The sequence below is a fragment of the Rhinatrema bivittatum genome, chromosome 1 (assembly GCF_901001135.1).
Source record: "Rhinatrema bivittatum chromosome 1, aRhiBiv1.1, whole genome shotgun sequence".
Lineage (NCBI taxonomy): Eukaryota > Metazoa > Chordata > Amphibia > Gymnophiona > Rhinatrematidae > Rhinatrema > Rhinatrema bivittatum.
In genome coordinates this window covers 19,150,850-19,172,880 of record NC_042615.1, presented here as the reverse complement: position 1 = coordinate 19,172,880, position 22,031 = coordinate 19,150,850, and the positions used below count along the sequence as shown (strand labels likewise).

General features: G+C 42.3%; 1 protein-coding gene across 4 annotated transcripts in view; it reads left to right on the top strand.

Moving 5' to 3' along the window:
* Window positions 1–22,031, top strand: part of MFSD8 (major facilitator superfamily domain containing 8) — a 112,175-nt gene that overhangs the window by 46,894 nt on the left and 43,250 nt on the right. For all 4 annotated transcript variants that reach the window (XM_029590732.1, XM_029590476.1, XM_029590646.1 and 1 more), the window contains exons 6-8: window positions 830–974; window positions 16,175–16,233; window positions 19,246–19,354. In XM_029590732.1, coding sequence (XP_029446592.1) covers window positions 830–974; window positions 16,175–16,233; window positions 19,246–19,354 — 313 coding nt within the window. The remainder of the gene's footprint in view (window positions 1–829; window positions 975–16,174; window positions 16,234–19,245; window positions 19,355–22,031) is intronic.

The following is a 22,031-nucleotide window of genomic DNA, read 5'->3' as shown; positions in this document are numbered from 1 at the left end:
AGAGGGCTGAGGGTGGGGGAAGAAAAGAATAGTTTGAGAGTGGTGGGAAGAGGAAGAGGAGAGTGAGAGAAGCTGGAGGAAGTGAAGGATATGATGAGGGATGCACAAGGGTAAAGTGGGGAATAGAGGAGGAGAGAGAGGGCCGCAAGGGGGAGGCTGGGGAGTAGGGTAGGGGAATGAGAAGGCTGCACAGGGGTAGGCTAGGGAGGAGAGAAGAGTGAGAGGGCTGCACAGGGATAGGCTGGGAAGTAGAGGAGGAGAGAGAGGGCTGCACAGGGGTAGGGTGAGGAGTGAAGGAGGAGAGAGAGGGCTGCACAGAGGAGGGCTGGGGAGTAGGGGAGGAGAAGGAGAGGCCCACATAGGAGTAGGCTGGGGAGTAAAGGAGGAGAGTGAGAGGGCTTGCACAGAGGAAGTGTGGGAAGTGAAGGAGGAGAATGGGAGGGCTGCACAGAGGTGGGGTGAGTTGTGGAGGAGAGTGAGAGGGGCTGCGTATGGATCGGGTGAGGTGGGAAGGAGAGTGAGGGCTGTACTGGGGTGGGGTATGGAAAGGAGGAGGAGAGTGAAAGGGATGCACAATTGGGGGGGGGGGTGCATTTATCAGGATAGAAATGCACTCATATTCCCCCATTGCCCTCCCTCAATCCTGTCCAAAACAAATTATTTTGGGGAAGAGGGGAAAGGAGTACATGGCGCGTGCATTTCGTCCCTGGTGAGGAAGTCATGGAAGAATTTTTGTATCCCTGATGGCATATGCATGAAAGATTTGCTTATTTTTATAATTGTAAGTTACTCATGACTTTGTGGTGTTCTGTTGTCTCTTGTTTACCAGCTTTTCAGGCTTGCTTTACACTGATTGGTGAAAAGGGAGTGACGCTGGCAGTTGTGAATCTCCAAGTGAACATGTACACCGCACCAGCACTGCTAGGAGCTCTCCTTGGAATTCTTAATGTTGTTTTAATCTTCGCTAAGTTCAGGTACTTTGAGATTCTGAACCAAAAAGTCAGATTTTACTAATTATTTCTTTTTCATACAGTTTATCTACAAATTCATTAATATTTCTTTCTTTCTTTTTTTTTTTTTTTTTACATCGCCCTAGTGACACATTCTTAATTTACAATTAGTAAACAGCATTCAAATATTCTTTCTTTTACTTATATACAGCAAGGGGGTAATTTTCAAAAGCATTTATGCGCACAGATAGGCTTTTTGAAAATTACCCCTGTTGTGGTGCTTGCAGCCCCCATTACAGACATGGCTTATGAAGGAAAGCGGTGAAGAGGTAGTGAAACACTTTTTGACCAGTCACACATGTCATTATTCTTGTTCTCCTAAGTTTTTCATTTTTGATCATAGGCAGTTTTATAATTACTAACAATATTATAAGCGTGACATTTATGCTTCAGCCTTGGACTTGTTGTCTTAGAGACACAGACACTAAGTTAGATAAAGATGCTTAGCTACAAAGTGTTAGAACAATATAAGGCCAGTTGACATTCCATCTAAGATTTTTGAACATTCTTGGACAGATACAAAGCCAGTTGACATTCCAACTAATTGCGAACCCTAGATAACATCATTTACAAACGAGGCAAGGATGATTAGCATGGAGACTGAGAGCAAATTACCATTTGGCCATTCAGATTATTTGTTTATGATAGCCAATCACAGAAATCCTGATGATTATGTAACCTAGATAAGGGGTTGGAAAGGTATAACTCTAAAACCTATATAAAGTCTTGTTATCAGTGAATCATTGATGCATTATGTTTCTTGATGTCTTGCATGGCACTCTGCCTCTCCACAAGGTGCCTTATTACATAATATTTAAGATTTATATTATGTTATAGCATTTAAATAAACTTTTCTCTGAGAGCAAGCAACATGGTAGTTCTCACACATGGGTGACATCATCAGATGGAGCCCAGTCACAGTATTCAGTTTTGCTCTCTCCTCACAGTTTTTGAAATTTATTTTTTCTAGAGCTGCTGCTGTGTTTTTTTCCTTTACCTTAGGGTAGTTTTATTTTCTTATTTATTTTCCTATTTTCCTCTTTGTTCCACTGTCTGCCAGCTACATGTCGGACCTTAGTCGGTGTGCAGCCTGACAGTCTAATTCTATCCTTTAGGGTAAACTGCAGGTGCAGTATTTATTTCTGTGTCCTCTCCTTGCTCTGTCTGGTTTTGTACCTTTGTTAGGTGCTGGTAAGACTGCAGAAGGCAGTTTGTGGGTGATCCGTGTAGGCCACTGAGCCTGGGGACTCACTTGAGTTCTACCCGGGCAGGGGTTCCATGTCATTTCACCGATTGATAGGCATCAGTGGAGGTTTGACAGTGAAGAGATTGAGGACCACACCGTTCCTGTGAGGGGGAGAGCTCATCCTCCCCACATTCAGAGGAACTAGTCTCCACGGACAGGAGCCCTGGATGACGTAGCCTCCCCTTCTACTTGCCTGTGATGGCAGTACAGTCTGCTTGTGAGAGAGGGTGAGCAGGAACCTGGGCAAGCAGCTTGCTGCTGCATCTTCGGTGCCATGCCCATTATCGGTTGCCCATGCATATCTATGACCAGTGCATTGAAGATCTGTCATATCGATGTCAGGACCGTGTCGGGGACAGGACTGCCATTGAGCGCCATGGTCACCCTTGACGCCATCAATGTGCCAGGATGCTGTAGAGGTGCCGGGAAGCCTGTGGGGCCCATAGCGTGCTCATGCTTACCAATGATGGATTGCATCAATAGCAGTAAACGATGCTGCACTCAGGGCTTCGGCACTTGACCGTGTCTTGACCAGTTCAGCAGTATACACACCAGGGGCATCGTTAGTTGCCATGGACTTCGCTGCTGCCGTTCCATAAACGAAACAGTGGTGAGCCATTCCTGACGTAATTTCAAGGGTTCTGTTCAGCCTCTTGGAACATTATTTATTTATTTATTTATTTATGAGTTTTTATTTATTTTATTATCAGCTACTGAGGGTACCATGGGTGTGACGCCATATAACACCACCCACCACATGCCATAATCAGAGCCCCAGTGGTACTGGGGACGCTATCATCACACTGTTCCTATTCACTCTATTGGGAGTTAGTGCGATAGTGGAGCACCGCATGCGCAATTGGGTACAGCAGGGATCATCTACTCCAGTGCCTCAGGTGTTGGCAGGCAGCATTCTCTCTGCTGGTGCAGTACACATCCATGTCAGGGTTCTGCCATTGTCGCATCAAGATAGCAGCCTCTGTTTTGTACCATAAGGTGCTAGGGAGCACTGGCGAGTAAGACACCATCACACACTCTGTGATTGCTTTTTGGCAGTGCGCAGCCACTGACTCTTAATATGTGGTTCTTGGTGCTTGCTGTGTCATGGGATTCTACCCACAATCACGGCAAGAGGGTTCATAGCTGTGCCATCATCTGTAGGATGAGGTACCATTGTATGAGTACTGGTCAGCGTGCTTTTACAGTGGAGAACACTATTCTTCCAGTTGCCCTCTACTGGGTGTGTGTTTCCCGCATGGCAAGCACAACAGGTTGTGCGCTGGAGCCACGGGACTGACCTAAGACTGCGTTCCTGGTCAAACCTCAATGGGAGTGAATACCAGGAGGGTAGTGTCCGGGAGTCTTCCCATTCCTAAGAAGAGGACTAAATCTTTCGACCCCTCACGTGTTACAAATCCCCTTTGTGGGGAAGCCCCTAGGGCTCTGTCCCTTGCAGGTTTATCGCCGAACTGGAGCCTCATTTCTTTTGAATCGGTGTATCTCCTTGTAGGCCAGGACCGGGGGACACGAGCAGCGGTCATTAAACTATTTTTGCTGGGGTCCCTCCGTTGATTACCATGGTGGCCTGCCCCATCTGAGGGTGGCCATAAGTGTCAGATTTAATTGCTTCTGAACTTCAGCAATCAGTAACTATAACCCAACTCTCACCTGGCGAATTGAAAAGTTTTTCTGGATCGGGAGGCCCCGATTCCCGTTGCTTTCCTGTCACTTCAGGAAGGGGAGGAACGACTGGGTTTCCAGGGTGACCTTTATGGGTCCCCCTCTGGATGCCTGGTTGTCTACCCCTACAGTGGGTGTCCCTCATTCTCCGTTTCCTGGAGAAGGGATGTTACTGCTTCTGATTGGTAGTTGCTTTGTGTTCCTCGCAAATTCCAAGAAATGGTCGGGCGGTAGTACTCTCCTTAGGTTGTCCTAAGGCACAGCAGGTTTATTTCACGAGGGAGCCATTCCAGATTTGGCCTCCCCATCATACTAGGAGTCTCCACTTCGGGGTAGCTCCCCAGTGAAAATTAGGGTTTTTCCCATTTGTGAGTCACCTTTTGATACCTGCTGAGCTCAATGGGCATTTTTCATGGAGGACTACTATTGCCAGTCATTCTCACCTGCGGCACCTTACCTGTCAATCTATTGCCATTTCCATGGCTGAGGGAGTTGTGGGATGAGGAACCCCGCAACAGAGGTACTGCTCTTTGGTTGCCGTGGCTTGCAAGCTCTACTTCCCCATTTTAGGGAGAACCCTGTCTGCGGACAGGAGAGTTCAGGTTCATGCAATGGTTGTTCCATTTACTGGAATTGTTTGTAATCATAGCTGAGGTAGTAATATCTAAACCAGGTTGGTGGACAGTCTGTTCCGAGATCACACTGACCCTGCCCTTGTTACCCTTATTGTTTCCTGGCCGTTGAATAAATCTTGGTGACACCCTGGCTTCCTGTCTCTTGGTGGAGTGTTTCTGGATTTCTTTCCTGGGGGGATTTGCTCTTAGTTTCAGCTGTTCCAAGCAGGCTGAGGGCTCTCTCTCTCATAGGTAACTCCCCACTGGCATCGGCAGTGAGTTATTCACTTGGGGTTAAGATATACAACCAAGCCTCCTAACTTCAGCATTTTATTAGAACTCCAACCAATGATCCCTCTTCATTGGTAACCCCGCCAAGAGAACGCTCTTGCTATTTATCTCTATGCAGTCTAATCTTAAAAACCTTGCCTTAATCTTAACATCTGTTCTTAACTCCAGCCTACACTAGGCTCCATAACTTTTTTACTTTATGTTGTTATCCCCAGTTATTTGTATCCAAGTTCAATCTTCCTGTTTATTGTAAGATAACATTTTGTCATGGTTATTGTTTAAAATGTAAACCGACTTGATTAGTAATTCTGTTACTGGAAAATCGGTATATAAAAGTGCTAAATAAATAAATAAATAATATCTTGTTCTTACCCCTGCAGTCCAGTGGTCTGCCTCCTTATGTTCTTCGCTCCTTCGACTTTCAGTTGGAATGTCAAGGGGAGGGGAAGAAAAACTAGGGTATTCGTGGTTTATCTTACTGTATACCTGCAGGGAAAGATACACACTTTTTCCCCTATAGTTTTGCCAAGTTATGACCAGTATTGCCTTTAGCTTTTCTCACTTCACTGGGTTGTCCAAAGTGCCTTCCTGCTCACCTAAACTATCCTGTAGACAGGTTGGATAGCCCTGCCCTTGACAGCATACTGTATGGGTGAACTTCAGGCTCGAGGGCTTGGACTAGCCATCCCATTCAGGGATTGACTTTCAACCCCTGAAACTCTTGATGCTGTCCTGCATGGTCAGCTATGTCTGACTCTTTGGCATGTAGGATCTGTCACAGACCCTGCCATTGCTGCTGATTATCCTTCCAAGTGTTGCTTGGGTTTTCTACCCATTGTGCCTATCAGCTAAATATGGGGCACACTTCTGAAGATTCATTCTGTCCTTCAGATGCCAGTGGATCGCAGTTTGTTTCTGGAAAGCTCTCTGGCTCTAGTTGGTTTTTCGTTTGTCTTGTAACACCAAAGGAAACTATGTGGTCTTTGTCCAAGAGTTCTTTTCTTGTTTACATCTCTAGACTTTTTCCTGTATCCGGGAGCTTCTAGACTTGCTGTCGTCATGGTTTACTGATACAAAATCCTGCTTGTAATGTTTTCCGTTATGCGAAGTATGTTTTCTAGCATTTGCATCACTTCCCTGCCTTAAGTGCCTCTTTCTCACATTGGGGTTTTGTGTCTCAGGCTTTTCTATGATTTTCTCTTTGTAGAGCCCAACTGTTTTCCCACCTAGATCCCTTTGTGGGTCTGCTGCCTCACAGGCAAAAGGGAGAGAGGTGATGCTTTCAGCACTGTGTGATTTTCCACTTTGTCCTGCTTGGACAGCCTATAGCTTGGGAATCACCCATGTGTGAGGACTACCATCCTGCTTGTCCTCGGAGAAAGCAGAGTTGCTTACCTGTAACAGGAGTTCTCCAAGGACAGCAGGGTGTTAGTCCTCATGAAACTCACCCGCCTCCCCTGGGAGTTGGTTTCTCCATGTATGAGCTATATCATGGACCGAGGGACTCTGCCTAGGGGGGCCGGGTGATAACTACAGCTGCACCTGCTCAGTAGGGCATGGTTGAAAGTTCTAGAATCTTTGAGATCAAAGTTTTGGACCGGGCTCCATCCGATGTCACCCACGTGTGAGGACTGCCATCTTGCTGCCCTCGGAGAATACTTGTTACAGGTAAGCATCTCTGCTTTCTCTACAGTTGTTGGTTATAAACTTTTATTTTCAGATAATCACAAAACCCTGGGGGTTGTGATTGTATAAAAATATGCATGGAAGCATTTTTGCACTTGTTTCTTTGCGCACTTCAAAGAGGTGTTCCCAGGGATGGTGTTGGGACGGGGAAACCATATGCATATATACTTTAAATTTTCGAAAGTAGGCAAGATAAATGTATGCATCCACGTTTACACCACACCCAAGAAGGCATAAATATGTGTGCATTCGCTGCACAAGTTTCCCCTTGCTCCCGCTAATTTTCAAAGTGACTGTGCATGCATAAGTCTGCTTTGAAAATTAGGGCTGAAGTCCATGTTACTTTCTATATAGACTTCAATCTTCTGAAAGCTGTTATAAAATTACTCTTCAAATGGAATATTCTCAGCTAACAAAGACCACAGGGTCTTTTTTTGGGATAGAGTTTCCAAATGGGTTTGCTTTGCGCACACTATGACAGGAATGAACCTCACTCCTAAGCCAGGCTGTGTTGGGTACAATCTCAATCTCACTAATTTACTGCTAGTGATCACCTCAATATTTGCATTGTGCCAAAAAGAGCTTCCTTCTGCAGTTCATAGAGTGTAATATGTTCAAACGTCTATCAGAGTAAGCTTGGAAGTTCTTTTTAATAAAGCTAGTGGTATCCTGTACATTTGGGACTATTTCTGTTTCTTTCTGTCACGTCTTCTGGAACTTTGCTTGCATCTTTTGATATCTGATCTTTTCTCTCCCTCCCTATGTAGTATAGAATAGCCGAATGGTTCAGACATGTCTATTGGTAATGTCATTCTTGGGGGGTTTTTTCCTCCTTTACCGCAATGTCCGGATTTCTAGCATCAAGCTTTTTTTATTGGTTGGAATGGGAATGTCCCAAGTGTTCACAACTGCTTTGTTCTCTGCAGTTCTATCAGGGTCGTGAGCCCAGTGTTTTTCTGGTGCTGTGGTATTATAGTGCTTACACAGTTTCTATTGGGTAAGCCGTGCCACCTTATGTCTATCGGTGTTCAGGCTTTCTGGCATCACATCACACCAGCAACAAGATGAGTAATTATTTTCAGTTCTGTGTTACAGAATCTGCATTTAGCTCTTTTGCTGCTGTTCTATGCTGGCTATAAACCATCTTGTCTGTAGTCATCTTTCCTGTACTGTAGTTATCTTATCTTTACATTTAAGTTCACTTCTCTTTTAACCATCTGCATAATGGTTGTTAAAGTAACTATTTCCTGCTATATTTGTGCATTTGGCACTTGTTTTTCATAGTTTGCTTTTTTTTCTCTTGCTTTGCAAATATCCTTTCTTTTGTCTGAACACAGTTGTGTTTTGCTTTACCTACTTTTTAATGAAATATTGTAAACAAAAAACTCATTCTAAAGGCATATCAACCTTCATCAGTACTCCTCAAAATCAAATTAAATCAGCTTTCCCTACGCATTAGAAGTAGTTAGTCAGTTTTTGTATGCGTAGTAAATTACAGTTACCCACCTCAGCCTGCTTATTCAAAATATCAAGAGAATGTTTTGGAATGTGCGTAATAGAATTTCTTCATGCGTGTAGAGATTTGGGGGGAATAAACTGTGCAGTTTTTGAATTTGAAATGACTGAGGTGGAAACAAACACACAATCATTAGCATTCTTTTCTTCTTTTTTTTTTCCTCTGAAGACAAGTTAGTTCACCAAGTCTCGTAGGTGGATCACATGACCACACTCAATACTGAATGGACAGATGGATAGTTCTGGAGCTTTCTAGAAAAGCATAAAGGCCTTTATCATTGCTCAGGTACAGGAGTTCCATGTGGCCACAGCTTTTCTCAGTTCCTTTTGTCCACTGAAACCATTGGATACAGCCTGGATTTCAGCTTCCCTGCTGCATTAAGACTGCTCATTTTTTCCTTCAGGCTTTGCATAAAATTCCCCTTTGTTCTTCCTAGTTAGCATGTCTGTCACTTCAGGTAGGTTTTCTTTTCTTTGTCATCTTACTCAGCGTTACGTTACCTACTGTTCCGTGTAATTGTTCGGTTCTTATTTATATTACCTGTTCTATGTAAAACGATGTGATGTGTACACAAACGTCGGTATAGAAAAGCTTTAAATAAATAAAATCTTGCTGAGTCAGCAGTTTAATATAGAAGCATGATGGTAGAAAAAGACCCTATGGCCCATCTAGTCTGCCCATTTGTCCAAATAATTTAGCATTATAATTCTCATCACTTCCTTAAGAGATCCCCCGTATTTATCCCATGCTTTCTTGAATTCACATACTGTTTTTGTCTCCACCACCTCCACTGGAAGGCTATTCCACATATCCGCCTTCACCCTCTGTAAAGACAGTTTTCCTAAGATAACTCCTGAGTCTACCCCTTTTCAGCCTCATTGCATGTCCCTCATTCTAGAGCCTCCTTTACATCGAAAGAGGCTCACTTCCAGTGCATGGAAACCTTTGAGATATTTGAATGTCTATTATATCTCGCCTTTCCTCCAGGGTGTACATGTTTAGATCTTTAAGTCTTATCTCCACATGCTTTAGAAGGAAGACCACTGACCATTTTAGTAGCCCCCTCTGGACTGACTCCATCCTGTTTATATCCTCTTGAAGGCGCGGTCTCCAGAATTGTACTCAGTATTCCAAGTGAGGTCTCACCAGGGACCTATACAGGAGCAATATCACCTTCCTTTTTCTGCTGACCATTCCTCTCCCTATGCAGCCAAGCAGCTTTCTGGCTTTTACCGTCACTTTATCCACCTGTTTGCTCACCTTAACATCACCAGATACAATTACCCTCAGATATCGCACTGCCTTTATTCTTAGAAGAATTTCACCTCCAATACTGTACATTTCCCTTGGGTTTTTGCATCCTAAATGCATTACTCTGCATTTTTTAGTATTAAATCTTAGCTGTCAGACCTTAGACCATTCCTCAAGCTTCACTAGATCCATCCTCATGTTTTTCACACCATCTTGGATGTCCACCTTGTTACATATTTTCGTATCATCGGCAAAAAGCCAAACCTTTCCTGACAATCCTTCCGTCATGTCGCTCACAAAAATGTTCAAAAGAACCGGTCCAAGGACCGATCCATGAGGCAAACCACTAGTAACAACTCCCTCCTCAGAGAAAACTCCATTTACTACTACCCTTTGTCGCCTCCCACTCAGCCAGAGTCTAACCCATTTGGTCATTCTAGGTTCCATGCCATACTAGTTTTTAAATTTGTGGCCATTTGATTTTGCCTCATTGATTTTTTATTTTTTTTTTCACAGTATCAGAACAGCAGAACTGCAGTCCAATTTGTGACCAACATAGAAACAGATGTCCATCACTGACCATCATTAAATTTACAACAAGTGTCTGGATTAAGGCCATTATGCCTCTGGCAATGGCAGCTGCCCAAGCATGCCACTTGGAATGGTTTGGGCCCAGAAAATCAGGCTCTTTGCCTACCTTACCATAGAACAAAAGTCCAACTTCTCGAAGCAGGCACCAAAGGCTCGACATGAGAACCACAGAGCTGCACTGACTCCCTCGTGACCAGGCCCTACCTGTGAGTTCCTAAAAGGCAGTTATCTTTAGAGTTGTAAGGGAGAATTGCCAGAATACTTAGTGCAATTGGAGTTCTCTGAAAATATACGCTTAGAGCTAACAGCTGTAGAGAAAAGCTTTTATTAAATGCTATAAAATCATATAAATCTTAAACATTAAATAATAAGGTACCTTATGGAGAGGCAGAGAAGCATCAACATAAACTCCCTCTCAAATGATTTTACTGATAAAGCATTATATAGAATTTACAGTTGTATATTTCCAAACCCTAAAATAGGTTACATAATTTTCAAAAATTTCTGTGATTGGCTTTCTCCTATAAATGGCCATATGGTCATTCTCTCTGTCTCCTTGCTATTTAATCCTTGCCTCATATGTAAATGTTTTCTTGTAATTTTGCAGCATTAGTAGCCTTATGTCTGTTCTAAGAATATTTTCTATAACCTTAGATGAAATGTCAACTGGCCTTGTCCTTGTTCTAAATATGTTTCTATGACCTCGTGGTCCAATTTTTCTGCATTTTTATCTAGCTTACAGCGTCCATCTGTCTAGGAAAACAAGTACGAGGTTGTAGCACAAATGTCATGTTATAATGTTAAACTTGTTAAAGGTTACCTATGATCAAAATAAAAAAAAAACATAGGAGAACAGAAATACTGACTTCTTTTGTGACATGTCAAAAAGTGTTTCACTGTGACTAAGGGCCCATCCCTCAACAGTGCATCAAGCACATTGAGGTTCCAGTGCCTTTTGGTATGCTGAGTGATCCTCCTCTCACCGTCACCATTTAATGCTGAGCATTTTGATGACAATACAGATTTGTCATCCCAAACTGTCTTAGCGGCATCTGCACTGAGTCCAGGGCCGGATTTAAGATGATGGTGCCCATAGGCAGGGAAAAGAATTCGCTCCTTTCTCTCGCATTGGAAAGCAGAGTTTAGTGGGTGAAGTCGTAGTTTTTGGATATCTTCTGAATTTGGCGCCCAAAGCACGTATCAATGTTGCCTATACCTAAATCCAGCCCTGATTTAAGTCATTGCAGGTTTGTAGTGGGAAGCCTTTTCTAGCTCTTGATGCTGCTTTGTCTCTACCAAAGAATTGATTTTTAGACCACAAAGATCTTTAGCTTCAGGTTTGTTTCAGCTTATATTTTGTCAGGGAAAAAGATATATTTCCTGGTTTTGAACCAGGTTCAAGGTGGGTGTGTTGTGCACTGAACCACAGGGAGGAGTCAGGGAAAGCTTGCCATTTGGCCCCGCCCCTGAGGATCTGGATTGGTGGTCAGGAGGCTCAAAAGGAGTGCTGAGACATCTCTCAGGTGTTTCCAGCAATTAGACGTTGTGGGATTCCAGAGGAGACCCGTGAGTTCTTACCAAGCTATGTATTAATGTGATATTGTACTGTCAAGTTATAAAGTCTGTTTACAATTGTGTAGCTGCTGTTACTGGAAGGATTTTATTGTGCTAAGACCTGGATTGATTATCTGGACTGAGAGTAAGCCTTATCTTTGTTTACCTGCATTGACGCAAGTGGAAACAGGTCTCTACTTGAAGACTTGTCCTTTCTTGATTTTGTCCAGAAGATGGCTAAGAATGACCCTTTTGGGTTACAGCTTGAGAGTGAGTCCAGGGCACCTCTTCTTAGCCTCCTCAAATACCTGGATATGTAAAGAGTTGATGACAGTGCCCATCCACCCTCTCTTTCACCAGGTATGGAAGAGAATGTGGGAGATCCCACACACCAAGTTTTCTGTTCGTAAGAAGGCAAACACAAAGTATTGTGTCTAAGGGATTCAACAAGATCCAGTTACCTCACTGGTGTGATAGTCAAGTCTGCCCTAATAAGGACAAAGAAGTTGAGAACCCATGCCTCAGTACCCACCGGATGTGAATATCAAACTTTGAACCTTTTTGGAAAGAAGCATTACCCGAACACTATGCTTCAGTCTTGAAAATTTCCTCCCATATTTGCATGATGCAGTAATGACACAGTCCTAGAAGGGGCTCAGGAATTCACCCCCTTTGTCCCGCAAGAGAACAGGCAGAGTGTAAAAAGCATTTGATCCTCACAGCCTACAATGTTTTTTGAAATGGTATTGAGAGCCTCTGCCATGGCCATTGATGCTTGCAGGCAGGCCTGTGCCTAGGGCAAAGGAAATCTGGGGGCAGCAGGCCTGCTGAAGATTTGCTGTCTCCTAGCTGTACTGAATTTCACTCCACAGGGAACAGCCCTCTGCTTCAGCTTCTCCCTTCCCGGACAGTATACAGAGACCCAGAAGGGGAGGGTCCAAGCAATGCTATGACCCTCCCCTAAACAGATAGCAATGCTATGTGCTATCTGTTTCTAACTGAAACAGATAGCACATAGCAAGGTAGAGCTGCTGTGCTCCTTAATCCAGCCTCTCCCCTTCTTTTCTCTGCAGAAAATAAGAAGAGTGGGGATAAGGCTGAAGCAGAGAGAGAAAGTGAAATTGCTTGCAAGTGCCCCTTGATTAAAAAACAAACAAACCTGGAGGCATATCACTGATCATGTAAGAATCAACCGGTATTGTGTATTTCCTTGGCTCTTCCAGTGCAGTTGTTTGCCTGCATGGTTGGTACACATTGTAAGGACAGGAGGATCTCAGTTATGCTCATGTTCTATATTTTTGTAGGATTGAATGGAGGGAGGAAATGCCTTTCGTGATTGTTGAGCTTAATTATCAAAATGTCAAGATACGCCCATTTGGGTATCGATTCAGTCTTAAGTACTTTGCATTGCCTTTGGCTGCTGGCAACAACCCTTTCCCTCCATATGTAGCATACAGGGCACCAAAGCTTATGTTATCTCCGACACCCTCCAATTGTTTGTAGCCTGTGAGGGCCAAAGGTTTTAATCTCATGGGCCATACTCTTCATTCCCCTAGTGATATGTCATCACTATTGATCTGAACTGCAGATCCCTAAAGGCATAAAGAAAGGGATGGGGGTAACCTGCATAAAGTGGCAATTACTACCCTTAACAGAACGCATGGGGTAACATAGAAACATAGAAATGACGGCAGAAAAAGACCAATCGGCCCATCCAGTCTGCCCAGCAAGCTCCCATACTTATTTCCCCATACTTATCTGTTTCACCAACCACCAAATTCAGGGCCCTTGTTGGTAACTGTTTGATTCAAATTTCCTGCTATCCCCTGCCATTGATGCAGAGAGTAATGTTGGAGTTGTATCAAAGGTGAGCATAAGGCTTAATGGTTAAGGGTAGTAACCGCCGCATCAAGCAAGTTACCCTGATGCTTGGTTACCCAGACTGCACAGATCAATGCCTTGTTGGATGTTGTCTGAATGTAAATCCTCTTTTCCACATTAATCCCTGCTGTTGAAGCAGAGAGCAATGCTGTATATGCTTTCAAAGTGATGTATCAGGCTTAATTGGTTTAGGGTAGTAACCGCCGTAATAAGCAAGCTACCCCCCACGCTTATTTGTTTACCCAGACTGTGAAGTTCAGTCCTTATTGGTTGTTGTCTGAATGCACATCCTCTTTTCCACATTTATGGTAGTAACCTGCATGGTGTGGCAGTTAATACCATAAGCAAATTGTTGGGCAGACTGGATGGACCATGTGATCTTTATCTGCTATCATTACTATGTTACTATGAATCAGCAGGAGGAAGAGAGCATAGGATAGGAGGCAATGTCCTTTTGTGGATTAAAAACTGGTTAAAAGAAAGGAAACAGGTTTAAATGGTCTGTTTTTACAGTGGAAAAAGTTAAACAGTGGAGTGAGTGCCTCAGAGATCTGTACTTGGACTAGTGCTTTTTAATATATTTATAAATGATCTGGAAAGGGGTACAACAAGTGAGGTGATTAAATTTGTGGTTGACACAAAATTATGCAGAGTAGTTAAATCTCAAGCGGAGTGTGATAAACTGCAGAGGACCTTGTGAGGCTGGAAGATTGGGCTTCTAAATGACAGTTTAAATTTAATGTAGATAAGTGCAAAGTGATGAGTATAGGGAAAAATAATCCTTGCTATAGTTACACAATGTTAGGTTCCATATTAGGAGCTACCACCCAGGAAAAAGATTGTCGGCTCAGTGTTTTATGGCGGTCAAGAAAGCAAACAATGTTAGGAATTATTAGGAAGGGAATGGCAAATAAAACAGTGGATGAAATAATGCCTCTGTATTGCTCCATGGTGAGACCGCACCTTGAATACTGTGTGCATTTCTGGTCGCCGCATCTCAAAAAAGATATAATTGCGATGGAGAAGGTACAGAGAAGGGCTACCAAAATGATAAAGAGGATGGAACAGTTCCCCTATGAGGAAAGGCAGAAGAGGTTGGGACTGTTCAGCTTGGAGAAGAGATGGTTATGGGGGGATATGGTAGAGATCTACAAAATCTTGAAAGACTTGAAAAAGTAAATGTAAATTGGTTATATACTCTCTCAGACAATAAAAGAATTAAGGGGCACTCCCTGAAGCTAGCAAGTAACTCATTTAAAACCGGAGAAAATTCTTTTTCACTCAACACATAATTAAGCTCTGGAATTCATTGCCAGAGCATGTGGTTACGGCAGTTAATATAATTGGGTTTAAAAAAGGTTTGGATAAGTTCCTAGAGGAACTGCTATTAATAAGGAATAGTAGCTTGGGATCTATTTAATGTTTGGGTATTTACCATGTACTTGTGACTTGGATTGGCCACTGTTGGAAACAGGATGCTGGGCTTGATGGACCCTTGGTCTGACCCAGTATGGCATGTCTTATGTTCTTATGGTGGTGACTCAGACTGTGTCATCCTCGGCTGCCCAGAGCCCGATTGCCACTTTGAACCAAGTGGGACACTGTATGACTACGCAGTTCAAAGCAGGAGTTAGACCCAGGGTGGCAGAAGAGAAGGACAGGGCCCAAGGCACTATCATTGCTTTCCTGCTCCTCTGGCCTGTATCAGCAGCGGTAAAGGAGGGATGACTTGAGGAAGGGGATCATGGATGTGCTGGGGTAGAAAGGAGGGAATGAGTAAGAGATTACTTAGGTGGGAGAGGAGGGCCTGAAAAAAGATCATTGGGGGATGAGGGGGGCATTAGTTGGCAGTTCTGTTTATGGCCACACACAACTGCACAGGACATAATTCTGGAAGGAACTGCTTGCAGTAAAGTGCCCATATGAGAGAAGATGGTGGAGGCTTAGGATCAATATGCATGCCCTAAATTCATTGACATTTTGTAAGGGGAAGCTTTGCGATTTAGTAATGTTTGGGGTGTAGCTTGGCCGGGTAGTGTTAGTGCCTGAAAGTTATAGAGAGAGACAAACTTCAGAAACCAATTATCTTTTGTATGTTTGACCTTTTCAAGAGCAGAACTAATACTAGTTCATGCAATACTAATTACCGTAAAAACCAAAAAGGGAAGAGTCTTTAAAGAACCACATTTTTATACCAGGAAACAAACTAACTACCAATACTGAGCTTAGTTTAAGAGTGCTAGCCTTTCCATTCTCGTCATATACCGGAATTGAATGCAGATAAATCTTGCCTTTGGCTAGTCTTCATTATCTAATAAGGACTTTGATGGAATCTAATTTTATAATCCTTCTAACCTATACGACAGCTGAAAATAGTCTTTTTTATTTTGGAGTGGTTGTATAAAAGAGCATTCTTATCTGATCTACTGGCACTTAGATTAGTATTGTGATCTTAAACTTCTGGTGCCTGATATGCAAACTTTGGTGTTTGGAAACCCAGCAGTACAATTTTCATGTCAGGCACTAGATAACTTTCTTATATGAAGATGTGGCCTAGTACTGGTAAACTGGGGAGACTTCTGAGTTTTACTGAACATGTCTCTTTGCCTTGTTGAAACACACTTCTTCTGAAGTTTCCTTCTAAAATGCAGAATGATCCTGTTTTGGATTTATGTAGCACTTTTTATCCAGTTATTAATTATATACGGTCTAAAATGCTTTTATATACTTGATAACTGGCATGGCTTTAATCATTGATCCTAAACACTAATGTAGACTTAGGCACATGTGATGTGGATTTCTGTCTGCTTTATGCAGAAATACTGACTCAGTTTTCTTTGTCTTATTTTATAAGAGAGCATCATATGGATGACCTTGGACGACTGTGTAAAAGTATTAACATAAAAGATGAAGGTAACCTTTTCTTATTGAAATCTTACTGTCCTGTTGAGTCGAATTTCCTGTATTTTTAGAATCCAGGGTCAACAAACAAGCTGAAGGGGATTCCTTTTTACTGGACTAATATTATACATCTGTGAGTAGCTTTCTAGAGTTATCTTCTCTTCATCAGGTCAGTGACTTCACTATCCTGATGAGGAGAGGATAACTCTTGAAAGCTAGTCACTGATGTGTCAAGTTAAGTCCATTAAAAAGGTATAGCCTATGTCTTTGTTTTACTCTTAATTCTACCTATCTAAATGGACTAACATGGCAACCACACTTAATTTCCTGTATGCACATCGTCAGGAGCACCCTAAAGAGATATATGCCTTTGTACTTTCTGATCTTGAAGGAGAAGAACAATTCGAAGCAGCAGTGCAATATCTAGAGACATATTTAAATATGTTTCCAAAATGTCTTTTCCCAGCAGATTTTCTGTTGATTTGTTTTAATTTGTGATATTGCAACATTTGTCTTCTCCTGGTCAGTCCCACTGAGATCAGTAGCTGCTGCTCTTCTGTCTCCATTTCTGCCCAAGGCATCTTTATCATACTTAGTCCTGTCATGCTGTTTTTACCAATAGGAACTGACATGACATATAAAGCAGTAAGAGAAGCATGACTTCAAATGAAAATCTGAGACATACATTACGGCTGTGTTTAAGTTGGCCCATGTAATCAGTCCTGCTTCTGTTGCCAAAAGACACATTGGACTTAAAGAATAGCCACTGCTTATTACCAGCATCAATAGCATGGGGGTCTGCTTAATGTTTGGGTACTTGCCAGGTACTTGTAACCTGGATTGGCCACTGTTGGAAACAGGATGCTGGGCTTGATGGACCCATGGTCCTACCTAATATGGTAACTGCTTTTTTTTTAAAATTTATTCTTTATTCAATTTTCATTCAAAACAATTTCAAACAAAAATATACCGTATGTAATAGTGAATACAATAAAATTAAGATAATTCTTTTACATCAACATAAGTAAGTTTAGTTTCACTAATTACGCCTTATAATTGGGGGAAAAAAACAAATATTTAATCCATAACATAAAGAAATTCAAGAGGAGAGGGAGAATACTCTTACTTATTGACCATCTACATTTCCACCTTCTGTATTTTTATCCTGTAAAAACATCTCCAAATGTGACGGGTCAGAAAAACTAAATCTATTTCCCTGAAAAGTTACATAACATGTACTTGGATATTTAAGGAAAAAACTAGCCCCAATTGCTAGCTATTTATTTTTCAGGGAGAGGAAATGTCTCCTCTTAGCCTGAGTGGCTCTAGAGACGTCAGGAAATATATATATCTTCTGACCACAGAAACTAAGATCTTTATGTTTAAGAAAATCCTTAAACAATCTGTCTTTATCAGACTCTAACTGCAATGATACAAATAAAGTTGCCCTTTTCTGAATAAGGTCTATAGATTCTTCTAGAAATGTTGAGACACCTATAGATGATGTCTCTATTTTCTCCCCTCTCTGTACCTCAGCTTTATCTATAAAATAAAAAATCTTAGATACCAAGGGTAGATCTTTATCCTCATACTGTAATATATCTCTCATATACTTTTTAAACATTTCCATTGGGGATAATAGCCTAGTCTGTGGGAAGTTGTTTATGCGTAGGTTTTTATACCTCATCATATTTTCCAATCTCTCCATCTCCCTATGTACAGATAGACTATCTTTTATATGTGCTGTTTCTGTTTCCTCCAACAATCTAATTTTAGAATTTACCTTTCCTAGATCTTCCTTTAAACAGGTAATATCCTGTTTTTGTTCACCAATTTGCAACTTATTTGAATTCACTATGACCGATAAAGACATATTCATTTGGTTAACATTTTCATTCATTTTTGCCATCATTGTCCAAATATCCTTTAATGTAACATCTTCAGGGGGGTCAATAGGCCATTGATATGGCACTCTTGACTCTCCTTCCAGATTCTGTAAAGTTTCTGCATCACTAGGTACTGCACAGTCCTTTCCCTTAGGTTGACTAGCAGTCTCTAAATGAAGAAACCCTTCTGGTAATGAAGGCAAAGGTTGGAGGGGGGGTGATGGTCCCGCGCCAGGGCTCAAGGAGGCTGAAAACTGACCTCCTGAGATATCCCCTATTGGCGATTCTACACGTCAAAAGACGTGATTGTCCATTGGGCCCTTAGGTGTTATAGGGGATATGGGGAAACTTTTGACTTTTCTTTTCCTCCCCATTACATGGATCGAATAAGATGCAAAAAGTTTCCAATATCCAGTCTTCAGTGTTGGGACTCACCTATAGATCTTCCGGGCTTCTGGTCTTCACCGGGCTAAGCCGGGCAAAGCCAAGCGCGCCCCTTTGGAGCGCGCGGCTTAGGAGTGCGCCGGCAGCGGCGATGCGCCGCAGTCCCGGCGATTTTATGGCCGGCTCTCGTCGATGACGTCACGAGCTCCGCCCCTCCAAAACGGGGCTCAGCTGTTTCCAAGGCGCAAAGATGGTAAAACAAGACCCGCTCACAGTCTCAGCACACTGGGGACCTCTCTCCCTCTCCTCTGCTGAGGTTCCCCAGTTAAAACGCCACAGGCCCGGCGATTTTATGGCCGGCTCTTGTCGATGACGTCACTAGCTCCGCCCCTCCAAAACGGGGCTCAGCTGTTTCCAAGGCTCAAAGATGGTAAAACAAGACCCGCTCACAGTCTCAGCACACTGGGGACCTCTCTCCCTCTCCTCTGCTGAGGTTCCCCCAATATGGTAACTTCTTATGTTCTTATGAAATGGGTGAGAGATTAAAAAAAAAAATGCAAACTTAAAAATAATTTGCAAAATCCCTAAATGAATTCCCCTGACACAATAGGAAACTACATTTTACTGTTATTGGAAAACTTCATTATACTACTGTTTTTTGAGACTAGTGAAAATGTGTATGTTTACATTTACTAGAATTGCACACTGTTGTACATGAAATGTTTTGATTTTTTTTTTTTTTTTTGTTACACAGACAGTGATGACATGGTTCCAGATGAACAGGGCAGAATTGATCAAGTCGCTGTGATAGCAAGCAACATTATTTTTTTTGTCATCTTGTTTATTTTTGCCATCTTCGAAACGTAAGTGCATCTCATACAGTCTTCAGAGGAAAGATTACCATCATAGCAGTTTATGGATTTATCCTCGAGGAACATATCCCTTCTCCTTCAGTATACCACCTCTCTCCCCAACCCCATCTCTCTCTTCAGCACTCTACATCACTCCCTCATCTACATCCCTCACCATCCCCCCTCCAGCACCCCACATCCCTCCCCATCTCCCTCCTGCTCTCGACCCTTGTCCCATTCCTCTCCTGGACCCACCCCTACCTAAGTTCCACAAGAAAAATGACAAAGGCTCAGCAACCCCAACATAATACCAAATTATTTGGGCACCATAGAGATTTTGTCGTTTTTCTCGTGTGGGGTGTTATGTAAGAGCCCTCACTCCCCAGAAGAACAATGCAGGGGGACCAGCTTAGTCTAGGAAGAAATGCATGTGTTTCTAGTGCTCCAGGGTTGTACTGCATGCAGAGTCTGGCTTCTCAAGGTTAGCATTCTAGTTTGTATCTTCATACAAACCCTCCCTAAACCCTCGAACCATGCTAACACACCTAACCCCTTTGCAAACCCATCCTAAACCCAAACCCTAGTACATAGTTTTTGTTTTCACAAATATCATGCTCCCAGTCAGAAGAGCCGAGACGGGAGGGGATATAATAAAGACATTTAAATTCCTGAAAGGTATTGATGTACAGGAAGGAAACAACAGAAGAATAGACGCCAGATATCTTTGAACGTATTTATTGTAGTGGAGACGTGTTTTTATAAAAAGCCCGACTCAGCCGAGTTTCGCCCCTCATCTAGTGGCTGTCTCAGGGGCTCTGAATAATGAATTTGGACCTAGTATGGTCTTAAACCAATCTTACTTGTAATACCTAAATTCTCGATAAAACATCCGCATATCGTTTAAGCTGCAGTCGGATGTGCTGTCTCCACTTCTTACAAACAGGGGGGATATAATACAGACATTTAAATTCCTGAAAGGTATTGATGTACAGGAAACCATGCTTTTTCAGTGGAAAGGAAGCTGTAGAACTAGGGTTCACAATATGAAGCCTCAAAGGGCTAGATTCAGGGGCTATGTCAGGAGGTATTTTTTTTCATAGAGAGGGTGGTGGATGCCTGAAAATGCCTCCCCCCCCCCCCCCCCCCCCCCCCCAAGGGAGGTGGTGATGACAATGACATTAACAGACTTCAAGCAAGCCTTGGATAAGCACATAGATACCCTAGTGGCACGAGAATGATAATGAAACACTGAGTGACAATTGCTGTTCAAGTGATATGTCTGCCTTGTGCTTTCTGGAAGGCATGAGGTAACTTGTATGGAGCAGCAGTTTCAACCTTAAAGGGACGCAACGGGATTGAGGGTTGGATTCCATGTGGGAATTTGATCTACTTTGAGTAGGTGTGCATAAAACCGCTGTTGGGCTGACTAGATGATCCTTTTTGGTCTTTATCTGCTGTCAGTTACTCTGTAAAAGGGAGAAAAATCATAGGATCGCTTGAATTGTCTGGTGCTGCATAGCAGTTATGTGACACTTTCTTAGGTATGAGTTCTGGGGTTCAGTTCTTCACTTGGGTGAGGGTGAAAGGGAAACACACCTGCCTCCATATTGTATCTGTTGTATTTTTCTCAGCAAGATGACTGGTCTGTCTCCAGACAGGGTGCAAATCTGTTTCTTAGCATAACAGGTACACTTACATGTTAGATTTCTCCTCTTGTCTATCAGCCATTCAGGCAAAGCACATATAAGCTAGGTAATACAAATCTGATATACATTCTCTTATGGGTGTCTCCCAGCCACCTCCGCTGTATGAGCAGGTGTTACTGTCAATCTAAATAGGAAGATAAATGCAACTATTCCCTAATAATATAATATCAAAAGAGTAAAATAAGTGAATCACAGAGAAGACGATATACAATAAATGAAGTATGCTCTGGAAGAACTTTAAAATAGTTTGTATTTCAACTGTGAATTTGAATAAAGAACATATTGTGAGGTAGTGAGGGAGAGATGGAAAAGACAAGGAGTCCATTGTCTTTCTACCCCCACATGCAGGTACTAAGTACTCCAAGTGATTTTTACAGGTTAGAACTTTGGTTTATAGATTGTGACTCTGAGGGAAATATATTATTTATAGATTCAGCACAATGTTAATTGAAAATTGAGATTTGGCTGTCAAGAGTAATAACCCACAGCTTTATATATATGTGGCAAGTCAGTGACATTCACCCATGGTGTACTGAGAGGTATAAAACAATCAAGAACAGTAAGTAACTTCCTTGCAGTTTCCTGCTTTATAATCAACTGGGCTGTGAAATCTTTATGATGGATTCTGCTGCCGGTGTATAATAACGTAGATAGTCTATGGAATATGCATATGCCAGGTTAGAGTGTTTTCCAACTGGAATAATTTTTGATATGGTAGTTGCACAGTTTAGAAATAGTATCCTGTTCCCTATGAATTATTGTATTTATTTATAAAATGTCTATACCACCCATCAGTGGCAGCACTGAGAGGAGAGGATCCCCTTGCTGGTGGCTGAAAAGAATCATTAAGTACTGCTTGGGGACATTTTCAAAACTTAAAAGTATTGGGGAGAAGTAAATTATTGGGGTATATTATTTAGTGTATTTGTGTGTCTGTATTGAATAGGTAGTCAGAAAGGCAGGCAAAAAACAAAAATGTGTGT